The sequence below is a fragment of the Pongo pygmaeus genome, chromosome 4, assembly GCF_028885625.2.
Source record: "Pongo pygmaeus isolate AG05252 chromosome 4, NHGRI_mPonPyg2-v2.0_pri, whole genome shotgun sequence".
NCBI lineage: Eukaryota > Metazoa > Chordata > Mammalia > Primates > Hominidae > Pongo > Pongo pygmaeus.
The window spans coordinates 34,435,929-34,448,785 of record NC_072377.2 but is presented as its reverse complement, the minus strand read 5'-3'; the positions used below and the strand labels follow the sequence as shown (position 1 = coordinate 34,448,785).

The 12,857-nt window shown below is 38.5% G+C and overlaps 1 protein-coding gene across 2 annotated transcripts in view; it reads left to right on the top strand.

Annotated features, from left to right (window-relative positions):
* Positions 1 to 12,857, top strand: part of SLC45A2 (solute carrier family 45 member 2) — a 38,140-nt gene that overhangs the window by 14,626 nt on the left and 10,657 nt on the right. The window contains exon 3 of one of the 2 annotated variants that reach the window (XM_054488511.2): positions 5,804 to 6,129. The exons of the other annotated variant lie outside the window; for it this stretch is intronic. Coding sequence (XP_054344486.1) covers positions 5,804 to 6,129 — 326 coding nt within the window. The remainder of the gene's footprint in view (positions 1 to 5,803; positions 6,130 to 12,857) is intronic. 2 annotated transcript variants of the gene reach the window in all.

The following is a 12,857-nucleotide window of genomic DNA, read 5'->3' as shown; positions in this document are numbered from 1 at the left end:
AGGAGGAGTTAAAACATTTTGCAAAATACTTCACAGTGTGCTGAGCCATTACAACTTAGAACTGGAAATATTAGTTCTGTAAACTTTAAGAAAGCTAAGACAGCCATAAATGGCTCTAGAACGAGGCCAATTAATGCCTGACCTCCTGCACAGCCTTTTCTTCCTGGGGTTCTTACTGCCTCCATGGGGTCTGACCAGGAAACGAGGCACCTATCTTCTCTGCTCTTGGATCCCCCAAGCCTTCCAGGGGAGGCTCTGCTCCTCTCCTCCCACCTTCCAACTCTAGCTAGGCCCATCAAGCAGGCAGCAAGACCATCACTGCCTAAGGGATTTACCAATATGTGTGCACCCATCATGAATGCGCTGTCTAGCCTGGGAAGCCTGGTTCTTAAAGCACATTTTCTAGTGAATCTACTCTCCATGCCTTCGCAGCCTAAGGACTTTTGGAACTCCGAAGCAAGACAAACCATTCTTATTTCTCTGCTCTCTACTGTTACATCCTGTCCTCAAAGCAATAAGGCATCCTGGCCCAGCTTAAATGTGAAGGAAGGGCCCAATGAGAGAAAGGGCTGCCAGGATTAGAGGTAGGTGGATGGAAACAGTGAGCAATATTTTAAACATATTATCTCAGCATCTTTGAAGAGAAAAGTTGCTTTGTAAACCTAAAGAAATATCGGATCAGCTTGTCTGGTCAAGCTGGTCTTTGACCAGAGCATATGTATCATTTTTTTAAATTTTAATTTAAAAATTTTTTTAGTTTTAATTTTTTTTCTTTTCATTGGGAACACAACACATGTATCATTTTGACTGCTTTTCCTGTACTCAGCCTCCAAGAGGGCAGAGGTCATGTCTGTCTTGCTCATTGATGTATCTCAAGTGTTTAGCACAGTTCCTGGTGAAGATAGGTGCTCCAACAATTTCTATTGATAAACAAATGGCTCAAGGACACCACACACATACACACACAGAGAGAGAGAGAGAGAGAGAGAGTAGCTGGTACTTATGTTAACTGTCCTGGATTTAGTATGTACCTGGTGGGAATAGGTAGGAAGCATGCACCTAATCTGACACTTTCATTGCTATTTTTTTCAACATGTAGAAAAGAAGCAGAACGACTTTCTCATGAACCCCATGGAAAGTTGAGAGTTCTTTAGTCTGTCCTCCTTCAGAGGTAAAGTAGCAATCAGCACATAGCTAGCTCTCATGACTTGAGCTGTGTCAGCCCTGGTGCTGAGCTTGCTAAGCCACACACCTGATACCTGCAGGCAATTACAGGCAGATGGTAGGTGCAGAGTTTGATTTAGATGGACTATCTTGAGTCTCCTTTCGTCCTTTGGATTCCTTGGTACTGACAGTTTCCCACTTTCCCATGTTACCTGTCATAGTTCTGGACTAAAGACAATTTTTTACATATTTCTATATATTTGGACTTCTTCCAGGATGGGCCACTGTTCAAGTTGCATCATTAGTTATGAAATATGACATCTGTCTTCTAAAGCCATTTATTCTCCTGAGTTTGACAACACAGCCTGGCTTGGTGAGGAAGGCGCCAGCTGGACCACTTCTGGCCCTTTGTAAAAGCTTGTTATCTAATGTGGCAGCAGATGTCCTCCGAACGCTCTGGCTTATGGCTTGCCCAATAGCCTGGTGATTGATTCCAGTGGCCTCACAGAGGCTGATTTTGGCAGCAGAGGTAAATACAGTCTGGATGTAGATGTGGGAGGTGGTAAAATGGTAAAACTATCAGCCTTTATCATAGCGCAATTAGGTTTTGTTGGGGAGATTGTCTTTGAAGATAAAACCCTTGGCTTAAGCAGAAGAAGCAAAAGAAAGGCCTTTAATGAATCCCTACAGCCCTCTACTGGCCCTCATCATATCTGAGGCAGCAAATAGATAAAGTTTAAATATTTTTTTCCAGTGTCTTAATATTCTGTTAGGATAATTCCCCCAGTGGCCACTTTGCTTTCCTGGCATGTCCTGTTGTACTATTGTAACTTGCAGCTACAACTACTTCAAAACAGTAGCTTTGGGACAAATATGACAGTTCTTCCTGTTTTTTTTTTTTACCCCCTTCCCTAAGATAAGAGAGTGCTAATAATTCTCTAAGTTACAGATTATGTCAAGGTTTTAAATTAACACATTAATAAAGAAACCAATGGGGAAGATATAAGAAGAGTTTCCCCCAGGCTCTTGTAGGAAGTGTGTGTGTGTGTGTGTGTGTGTGTGTGTCTAGCAAAATAAAAAATGCTAGACTAAATATGAACCTGGTTAACCTTCTACAAGACAATAAAAGTATAACCCCTCTGTAATACTTTTGGAGTAATTTCCCTACCAGGCTACAAAAACCCTATTCATATCTGCAAACTACCTTAATTTTACAGGACTGCAAATCACTGTGCTTTATCAGTTATGAATTGTGGGTCAAATATCCTGTGACAACAAAGTGCCATTTCTCAAGAAAGGAAATTAGTTGGAAACTGCTGTCACCTGGCCACTCAAAAGAGTGATGCTTGGCCCAGCAGCACTGGTGTCAGTGGTGAGCTTGAAAGAAATGCAGAATCTCAGGCTCCACCTTAGACCTTCAGAATCAGAACTTGCATTTTAACAAGGTGCCTACATGATTTGCACGCACATTAAAGTTTAAGAAGGCTGCTCTAGAGGAATATTTTAAAAATCAAGCAGTTGCAATTTTTACACTTTCCAAGTTTGAGATATATTTTACTTTCTTGATAGTTGCTACATGCCACAATAGGATCAGGGGTAAGCCCAGGTTTCAGCCCTCAGAATGATCCATTAGTTCTAATCACTGGGCCTAAAATGACTAAATACTTTCAGCAAGTTCCAGGCAGGCTGCCTTCAGCTGGTTCAGTGCATTAGCTATCTTCTGCTTCTAGGGGAGGCTTTGGAATTAGGGTTACTATAGGAAGTCAGCAGGGAACTCAGTTTTGGGTCTGGTTCTGCCATGGTATGTGCTGGGGCTTGACATGGATTATTTGCACTAATCCTCACTAAATTCAGATGAGGAGGCAGCACCACCCTTGTTTCTCAAAGAAGTGCCCAAGAGCATATGACTAGAAAGCACAAAGATGGGAATGGAAATCAGGCACGATTCCAAGTCCCTTCTTCCCTCTGTGTGGTCTTCCATCACAGAGTCACTAAAGCTCATAGCTTTCTCATCTAATTCTTCAAATCTCCTTTTACCTCCAAAATTTTTGAATTCATTGATATACTGAATTCTTATAACTTTCATTGCTAATGAAGAGGAATCCTGTCAGATTTACTAATAATCGACATCACCTTGATACCATTAACTAGCACCAATAATTGACTCTTCGAAACTCCTCTGTACTCTGAGTACCCAGCTCTGAGTTCTAGCTTATCATTTATTACTGTTTTGAAAGTAGCTTCTCCCATTATGTGCTTCTCACTTGAAACCACCTTCTGGGGAAAAAAATGGGAAACTGTGTCTTTTTTATGTTTATATCCCCTGAAGCTAGTAGAGTCATTTACATATATTTAGTGCTCGATACATGTTTATTGAACTAAAGTAAACCAGTAGACATGCAACTGCATCAGGAAACTCCCCAATTGTAGGACTCAATTGTCCAAATTAATCTCTAATACAAATCTATCATTATATGCATATCCTTAAATTTTTTCCATAAAATAAAACTGCCATTCCATTGCACAGTGGAGGATTTATTTCACATATCAATTCTTTCAAATGAGCAGGGGTCTTCTGCTCTCTATTCTTCCAACTGAGGCAACCAGTAATGCTCAGCTGAACAAAAATTTGAAAGATAGAGGCATAAGTGATAGGAAATTGAATGGCAATGTGAAAACCCTTGATCTGTTTACAAATGATAGTTTCAAAAAAGGAATGTGTCTGTCATAGGGTTGACTTAGGTCAGGGGTTCTAAACTAGGGGCCACTTTTCAACCTCCTTCCCTCAGAGATATTTGGCAATATCTAGAGACATTTTTGGTTGTCGTAACGGGTTGGGGAGCAGACTTAATACATTCTTATTGGTTGATTGCTTGGCTTGACGCATGACTTTGATACCTTCTGCATCTCCACAATTGAATAGTCATTGTCTAATAATAACCAGAGGCGCTACAAATCCCAGAACATTCTTCTGAATCAGTCATAGAGTGTGGCTGTTTCAGGACCTTCTCTTTCTCTCAAATCCTGGGCACTTCACCATCATCTGTCCTTTATCTGTTTATGTATATGTTCTTCACATATAACTAGACCATAAATTTCTTGCTTCCAGAGACTATACGTCTTACTTCACTGTGCCCTATTGGCCACAATTTCTTGTAATTCTGCCTTAAAACACTTCAGCATTCAGGACATGCTAATGATGCTTTATTTTTGGAATCCAATGATTAGATTGTTGGTCCTCCTTAAATAGTCTCTATGTTAAATTGCAACTAACCAGAATATGAAGTGACCAAAATCGTCTACTCTCTCACTAATTTGAATAAATTAGGATTCATGGTACTTGACATTCAGGTTTGTGTTCTTGAGGTCAGAGTTTATGTAACTTTAGATATTTAGGGTTAGAGAGGAACTCCTTTAGTTCTATTTTCTTCCTTGATTCTCTAGCTTGTGAAGATATTGTCCTTATCTGAGAAATAAAATAGAGACTTCACTCATACACACACAAAAAAAATCAAAAACAAAAATGAAAGCTGATCTGTTCAGCTAGATAAATTGTGGTTGCTAGGCATGATGGGAGTTTGACGTTTGAAGAATTTTGACAGGAGGATCAGTCCTACGTAAGTTTGTGACATATGTAGTGGATGTGTTCAGCACTGAACTCTTTAATTCCCTCGACATCCCATAATATGTCCACTGCCACCTCCCCAACCATGCTATCTCCCCACCTTTATCAGAAGTCATTGTTGTCTGCACCAGAAGGAACATCTGAGGAACAGTTACTACTTTGGTGCTGAGTAATTTCTTGCCCATACCAGGAACACGTGTATTTTAAAACAGAAACTCAAAAAAGGAATAACTAATAATGGGATTTTAAATATCGGATAATTAGGGTTGAATAGATTTTGAGGAGCCTTTCCTCAGTATCCCTTAAGTGACACTATGTTTAAGCCTGAAAAGATAAAACAAGCGCCAAAAAGACCTCAGGTTGGAGTCCTGTGAAATGATAATAAGATTTTTAAAAATTCATGTTTAAACTTTTGTTCTCATTATTTCCTGTTCCCAGCTATCAACTGGGAACAAGTACCTTGAGCTTCTAATAGAGGAAGAAAGACAGCTTTTGAGGGTGTTTGATCTTTGCAAGCTTACGTCATCCCAGGAAGCTTAATAATAGAGAAACTACAAGTCATTTAATTTTATTGCTGCCAGAAATTGGTTTTCTTTGGGGCTTTTTCTGGTCAGAAATCTAAGTTCAAAAGGAGTCTAGAGAATACACTTTGGAAAGGTCACAGTATCCCTGATGGTAGCAATATTTAGTAAGCCCTTGCTATGTGTCTGGCCCCATCCTGAACACTTTCTATTTTCAAATCATGACTCTACTAGTAGGTTACTCTTTTACTATTACCTCCATGTTCTGGGTGAGGAAGCCTAAGGTCACAGCAAGTAAATGCTAGAGACAAAACTTGAACCCACATTGCCTGGCTGTGTGTTTTCCAGCCTCTTGCTGTATTGCTTTTCCAATCATATCCAGGCTGCCTCTGCTATCTTCAGGGAGTTTTCCCACTGAAGGGGAGTGTCTATGCATGAGGAAAATGAATGATAATTTGCTAAATATGCTAACATAGCTTTTCTTGCTTTCCAGGTTTTGGAGGTGCCCTGGGTTACCTTTTGGGTGCTATAGACTGGGCCCATCTGGAACTGGGAAGACTGTTGGGTACAGAATTCCAGGTCATGTTCTTCTTCTCTGCGTTGGTGCTCACTTTGTGTTTTATTGTTCATCTGTGCAGTATCTCTGAAGCCCCACTTACAGATGTTGCAAAGGGCATTCCCCCACAGCAAACCCCTCAGGACCCTCCATTGTCATCAGATGGAATGTACGAGTATGGTTCTATCGAGAAAGTTAAAAATGGTTATGTAAATCCAGAGCTGGCAATGCAGGGAGCAAAAAACAAAAATCATGCTGAACAGGTAAAGATGAACATTTTTTTCTTTACATGGGAAAAATATTCTTGCTCTTTGTTTTGTTTTTTTTTCAATTCTTTGTTTTGTCTGTTTGTTTGACGAGAAGAGTTTCATGGAGTCTAATTGAATTCCCAAATCCCCAGTAGCTATCATCCCTTGGAATTAAAATTTTATATCTCAAAGAAAAATGTCTGCATTTTCCTCTGGTCCTCCTGTCTCTTACTTCCCTCAGAGCATCCAACCAGGGAAGATGAAACCAGTTGAGAAAGATTAGGCCACAAGAGAAGCCTAAAATCATCCTTAGGCCGGAATAAATATCCTCTTAGATTAGGATCATAAATTAGAAATTTTTTCCTCCAAATAGTAGCATCCTTGGGTTGGTGACTGAGTTGGGCATATTGAATTTGCCTGTCATGAGTTGATTGGATATTTTAGTTCATTTTCAGTGAACTGCACAATGAATTCATCAGCTTAAAATTTGAAATAAAACTCAACTAACTGCCAGAGAAATGAGACCACGTTCAGATGAAATGATCAGAGAAGAGACTAGAATTAAGCTGAGCAATATAGTAGCTAATAATCCCATGGGACTATTTAAATTAAAATAAAAATAAAATTAGAACTTCATTTCTTCAGTTACATTAGCTACATTTCAAATGCTCAAAGGCCCCATAGAGCTTGTAGCTAAAATATAGGATGGTGCAGATGTAAGACATTCTCATCATTGTAGAATGTTCTGTTGGACAACACTGATGAAATAATTGCATTTTCCTTCAAGCTAAAATTGAATGCCAAAACCTCAGGGATATAGAACAAAGGATTCCTTGATTGACAAAAGGTTGTAGAAGACTTAAGTTCAAATCATGTTTCCTCTAGCTGCTGACTTGTGTTATTCATTCAATGACTCACAAATAGCTGCTTGCTATAGGGTAACCTAAAGATTAAGAGCACAATGGTTAAATCCTGGCTATGCCACCTCTGGATTGCATGACTTTGGGCATTTACATTTCTGTTAAATGAGAAAATAATTCCATCTACCTACAAGGGTTTTGTGCAGGTTGCAGGGGCTAATCCATGTAAAGTTACTTAGAGTGTTTGCTACCACATAGTAAGCTGTTGGGTTTAGGTCTTGTTATTATGACCCTGGCAGAAAGCTAGAGTGCTTTAAGCACAAACAGGGAACACAAATCTGGACTCCAACAACTTTCAGACAAGCTCAGTGAATCTCACCTTCCTGTGAGGTCAACTTCTTTTGTTGGCTTGGCCAGTCTATTTTCTAGGATGATTAGGATGTTCAACTAAGGTAAAGCATACAAAAACACTTTTTCAAACTTCACATAAATATATCAACACATTATACTCATTATTCATTTAACAAACAGCTTGAGGTACTGAGTATGTGCAAAGCACTGTACTAGATATTTGGGGACCATAAAGCTGACAAATGTCCAGTCTCTATGCCCAGGAATTTACAGCCTAACAGGTGGCATAGCCATTTATACCATGACTCATAATCCGTGATAGAACATGGTAAATGCTATAGAAACAATGTATCTGTTCAGATCTTTTAAAAAGGCACCAAGATAGGATTTGACATGTAAGAGGTTCATTAGAGAAAACAGCATGAAAGATAAAGTGGAGAAAGCAGAAATAGGAAGGGAAAGTCTTCTTATCTTGATGCAAGTCAAACACCTGTGAAAGAAGAAAGGAAAGGAAAGAGGATAGGGTAGGAAGCCTCTCAGATGCAGTGAAGTTCCAAGAAAGCTTCACCCAGCCCAAACAGGAGTCCTCCAGCCAAAGTTGCTCCTTAGAGGAGTCCCAACTCTTGTACGAACAGGCTAACACTATTACCCCCCGTCTTGTTAGTCACTATCTGGGAACAGCCAGGAAAGGGGTAACCTTGGCAGGAACAGGTACAGAAACAGAGCTCCTTGGCAGGAACAGGAACAGTGGATCCAGAGAAGCAGCGTTTGGGGCTGTCAATCAACTGTGTTTTCTCTGGTAGGTGACCCAAATGGCACATTTCCAAGGTGGCCACAAATGGCAAAATAGCAATTGCTTTTAGTTTTAAAGAGGGAAGGATTATGCCTAAATAAATGGAGAAAGCGTCAAGGAGGAGATCACCCGAGTTGTGCCTTGAATGATAGTTAGGATTTAAATAGAGATTTTGGGGGAAAAATACTTCGGACAGAAGAGCATCAGCAAAGCCACAGATATAAAAAAATGTTTTTAAAGCATGAAGCATATTTGTAGAAAGTATAAGTGGTACCATAGATCACAGAGTTTGTAACTTTAGAAATAAAGTTAGGAAAGCAAATTAGAGACAGATTTTGGAAGCTTTTGAATGCCAGCATAGGAACTGAAATTTTATTAGGTAGATGATGGAGGTCCATCAAAACTAGTGGGGTGGAGGACTTCTTGATGTTAGCTTTTTTTGGTTTGCTTTTTGTTTTTGATATTAATCCAGCTGCTGCTACAGGGAATAAAGAGGTACCCAGGAGGGTTTATTTGGGTGAATAATAAGATTTCTTGGAATGCGTTGCACTGCGTGCATGGTTCATTCACTTGTGCATTCTTTTATTCATTCAATAGCTATTAATTACCCCTGCCAGACCCAGTGCTGAGCATCAGAAGACTAGTGAACACCACAGCCCTTGTTCTGCCCCATGGAGTTGTCATCTAGCAAAGTGTGCCTATGTGTTATTTTGCTTTCTTAATCAAAGTTTAATTAGATTTACAAAAACATTGCATATAGTAGAGAGAGTTCCTATCTATGCTTTACCAGCTTCTCTCTTATGTTAACATCATAGAGAACCATGTACCTTTGTTAAAACTAAGAAATTATCACTACTTCCATACTGTTAGGTAAACAGCAGACTTATTTGAATTTCACCAGTTTTTCTACTAATGTCCTTTTTTTAAAAAAATATATTTCCATAGGTTATTGAGGAACAGGTGGTGTTTGATTACATGGTAAGTTCTTTAGTGGTGATTTGTGAGATTTTGGTGCACCCATCACCTGAGCAGTATACCCTGCACCCAATTTGTAGTCTTTTATCCCTCATCCCCTTTCCACACTTACCCTCTGAGTTCCCAACGTCCATTGTGTCATTCTTATGCCTTTACATCCTCATAGCTTAGCTCCCGCTTATAAGTAAGAACTTGCAATGTTTGGTTTTCCATTGCTGAGTTACTTCACTTAGAATAATATTCTTCAGTCTCATCTAGGGCACTGTGAATGCCATTAATTCATTCCTTTTATGGCTGAGTAGTATTCCATCATATATATAAAAGATACTTGCACACGCACGTTTACAGCAGCACAATTCGCAATTGCAAAAATGTGGAACCAACCTAAATGCCCATCAATCAACGAGTGAATTAAAAAACTGTGAGATATATATATCTCTCACAAGAATGGCCATAATAAAAAAAAATAGATGTTGACGTGAATGCAGTGAATGGGGACGCTTCTACACTGCTGGTGGGAATGTAAACTGTACAACCACTATGGAAAACAGTGTGGAGATTTCCTGAAGAACTGAAAATAGAACTACCATTTGACCCAGCAATCCCATTCCTGGGGAATATCCTTTTTCTGATCCAAAAAGGATATTTTGGATATCACATTACATTTAGCGAAGTGGTTTACAAAATTTAAAAACTGTACTTTATTTTAATGGTATTTTAGGGAATTTTTTTTGGTACATATAGTCAGTAGAAAACCTCATTTTTTTGGTATTCAGTTATGTATATTAATAAAAGCAATACATCTTAGCTGTTAGTTATAAAAATCTGTGAGTAGTTTTTCCTTGAGATCAAGTGCTTCCTCCAGTATTGTTTACTCTGTTCATTTGCTTAGCATTTTTCCAAAATAAATGCAAAAGTAAACTTCGACACTGCTTATGTTTGAATTGGCAAAATGGTTGAGTGTGATCTGCTGAAAGGAGGCCTCATTCTATAAACATGACTGCCTTGGAGTTGAGTTGCCACAGCACATCAACCTGCCTCTCCCCATGCCACTTGATAGGAGAATACAGTCGAAGAGAGTAATCTGTTCATATGATTCCAACAGTAGCTCCTATTTTAGGATGAGTGCAGTGTTTTTCATAACTGTAAGAGTGCAAGGAGGAACTGCGAGGTCATTGGGATAAAGCCTTCATTTTATCTCGATCACACAAGTGAAGAAAATTTGAGATTTTAGGTCTCCTAATGCCTGGACTCAACCCCCTTTCCCTACACCAGGCTGCCTGGCAGAGAATACTTGTACTCCTTGCACCTCCTTCACCAACAAATCAGAACTCTAAGATTACTAGTTGGACTGGAGCCCTTTGTGCATTTATGCAGGACAGCCAAAGAATCATGGACTATCTATATGAAAACATTCATGCAGTCATTAAAAATGTATGTTTCTGAAGGTTTACTAAAAATATATCAGGTAAAATGTACATTACATACACAAAACCATCTTTATTTTCAGAGAAAACAAGCTGCGTACATAGAGGAAAAAATGGAAAGGAAATATACCAAAAATGAAAAATCTGGATGATAGGCTCACAGGAAGCTTTAATTTTCTATTTTTAAATCCTACAATACATCCAAAATTTCTATAATAGATAAAAAATAAGGAAAAAAGTAATCAAATAATGTGAAAGTGAAAATTAAAAAATAATGTGGTGGTTTGGGGAACAAAACAAGGCGCGGTTTTACTAAATATAAGTATATACGTGATAATAGATAACACCCTGATAGATTATCTGCTTCTTTGATGTCCCCTTCGATAGACTGGGACTCCCCCTCCAAGAGTCACATAGGACAGGGGTTGTCCCATCCACTCAGAGGCTGCTGTGAGGATCAAATGAAATTAACTGAGTGGAAGCCTTTTGAAAGGCATGGAACTCCCACACGAGTACAAAAATAAATACAACAGATACAGCGAACTTTCTAGTAGGGGCCACATGAAAAATTTTGTAGACTCTGAACGATCTTGTTATTTGGTTTAAAAAACAAATTGAGACCAGTGCAGTGGCTCATTCCTGTAGTCTCAGCAACTCATGAGGCCAAGGTGGGAGGATCCATTGAACCCAAGTGTTTGATGCTGCAGTGAGCTGTGATCATGCAGCTGCACACTTGTCGGAGCAACAGAGTGAGACCCCACCTCTAAAAACATAAATAAATAAGCAAATAAAATAAGACAAAAAGATAAATTAAGAATATAGCACAGAGTAATACATCTTACTCTCAAAGTCATGGATTTGCACTTTTCTTCCAAATGTGTGCCCTGGGAGGTCTCCAGTTAAGCAAAGGAAGTCTGCACTTCCCCAGGGTCAGGGCCAAGGCTTCAGGGCTGTCATTGCTTGCCAAAGACATTGCTTTCCAAAATAAGGGTGGCTGAGTAATTTAAGAACAAATTTTTCTTTTTTAATGGCAAGAGGGCTGAATTATTTCAGGAGTTTAAACCAGATCTCATAAAATCTATCTCCAATTCCTCCATGTCATCAGTTGCTCCCTTTAATATTTAAATAGTCTCCTTTTCAGGGTACGTTTGTGAAGTTTTCTTTCTCCCTGATGACTCTGTACCTTTTTCGCTTGTAAATTCATCGCTACCCAGTCTCCAGCTGACAGTGGTGAAAAATAAATGCAGTAAAACAACTCCCAAGGTTTCAGAACCACTGAAAGGGTTTTACCAAGGAAATTGATGAGTCAGGAATAATATCCCAGCTGGGTTTTTATTCTGAGTTAAAATATACAAAGGGGCTTTGAATATTTACACTCCCAGCTTTTACGGAAATACTAGGCACATCTTGAAAGCTCATATTTATTTTTAGAAGAAAGGAGAAATTAGGCTAACAATGAAAGCAGGCTGAAAATTATGTATAAGTCAGAAGCATATATTAATATTTAGAATGAGGCTGAATACTTGCTGGCCAGATTCACTTTCTCAGTTTTGCATTTTTGGAAAGAGAGGAAGGAAAGTGATGACAAACCATTTAGTTGGAGGCATGAAAACCAGGCTGTTGTTTCTTGGGCTATTGTTAGCTGCTTCTTTCTGTGGTTGATGAAAAAGTAGTAATTCTGCACTTCATTTTGGTTATAACCATTTATTTTTACAGGTACCATATTCTACTTGCAGAAAAACAGTTATTTTCCTTCAATCTAGGGAAATGTCTATAGTGTTTAACACTGATTATCAGAAAATGAGTATAGTTATGGTCAGTGGGCTAGATACTGCAAGACTGATGAATTTAAAAAAATCAACTTACACAACAAAATTAAAATGGGTGAATATAATTTTCCACAACAAAGAAGTAAAAAGCATGATTATATAAGGTTAAGAAGTATAAAAAATATGCTATTACAGTTAAAATAGAAAATTTCAGTAGACTGTCTTATAAACTAGCCAGTACTCAATGTCATGATTCAGAATAAATAAAAATATGACAAGAAAGACTCATTACCAAATCGTGTCTGATGTTGATGATCTCAGTGTCTTCAGGGAAGCTAATCAATTAATATTCCCAAGGTTTCTTTCTTCTCTTATATGACAAGATGCTAAAAGCTATTATCATTCTTTGTATTTCAAAACAGTTGTATCAATAGTTTAAAGTTTCTCATTCTCTCAATGTTTCTGAAACCAGAAAAACTATAGCTTCTAGTTTTAACCTAATTTAAATCTAAATTAAGGAATTGGGGCCTATATATTCATTTTTTACATATATGTGTGTGGGATGGGC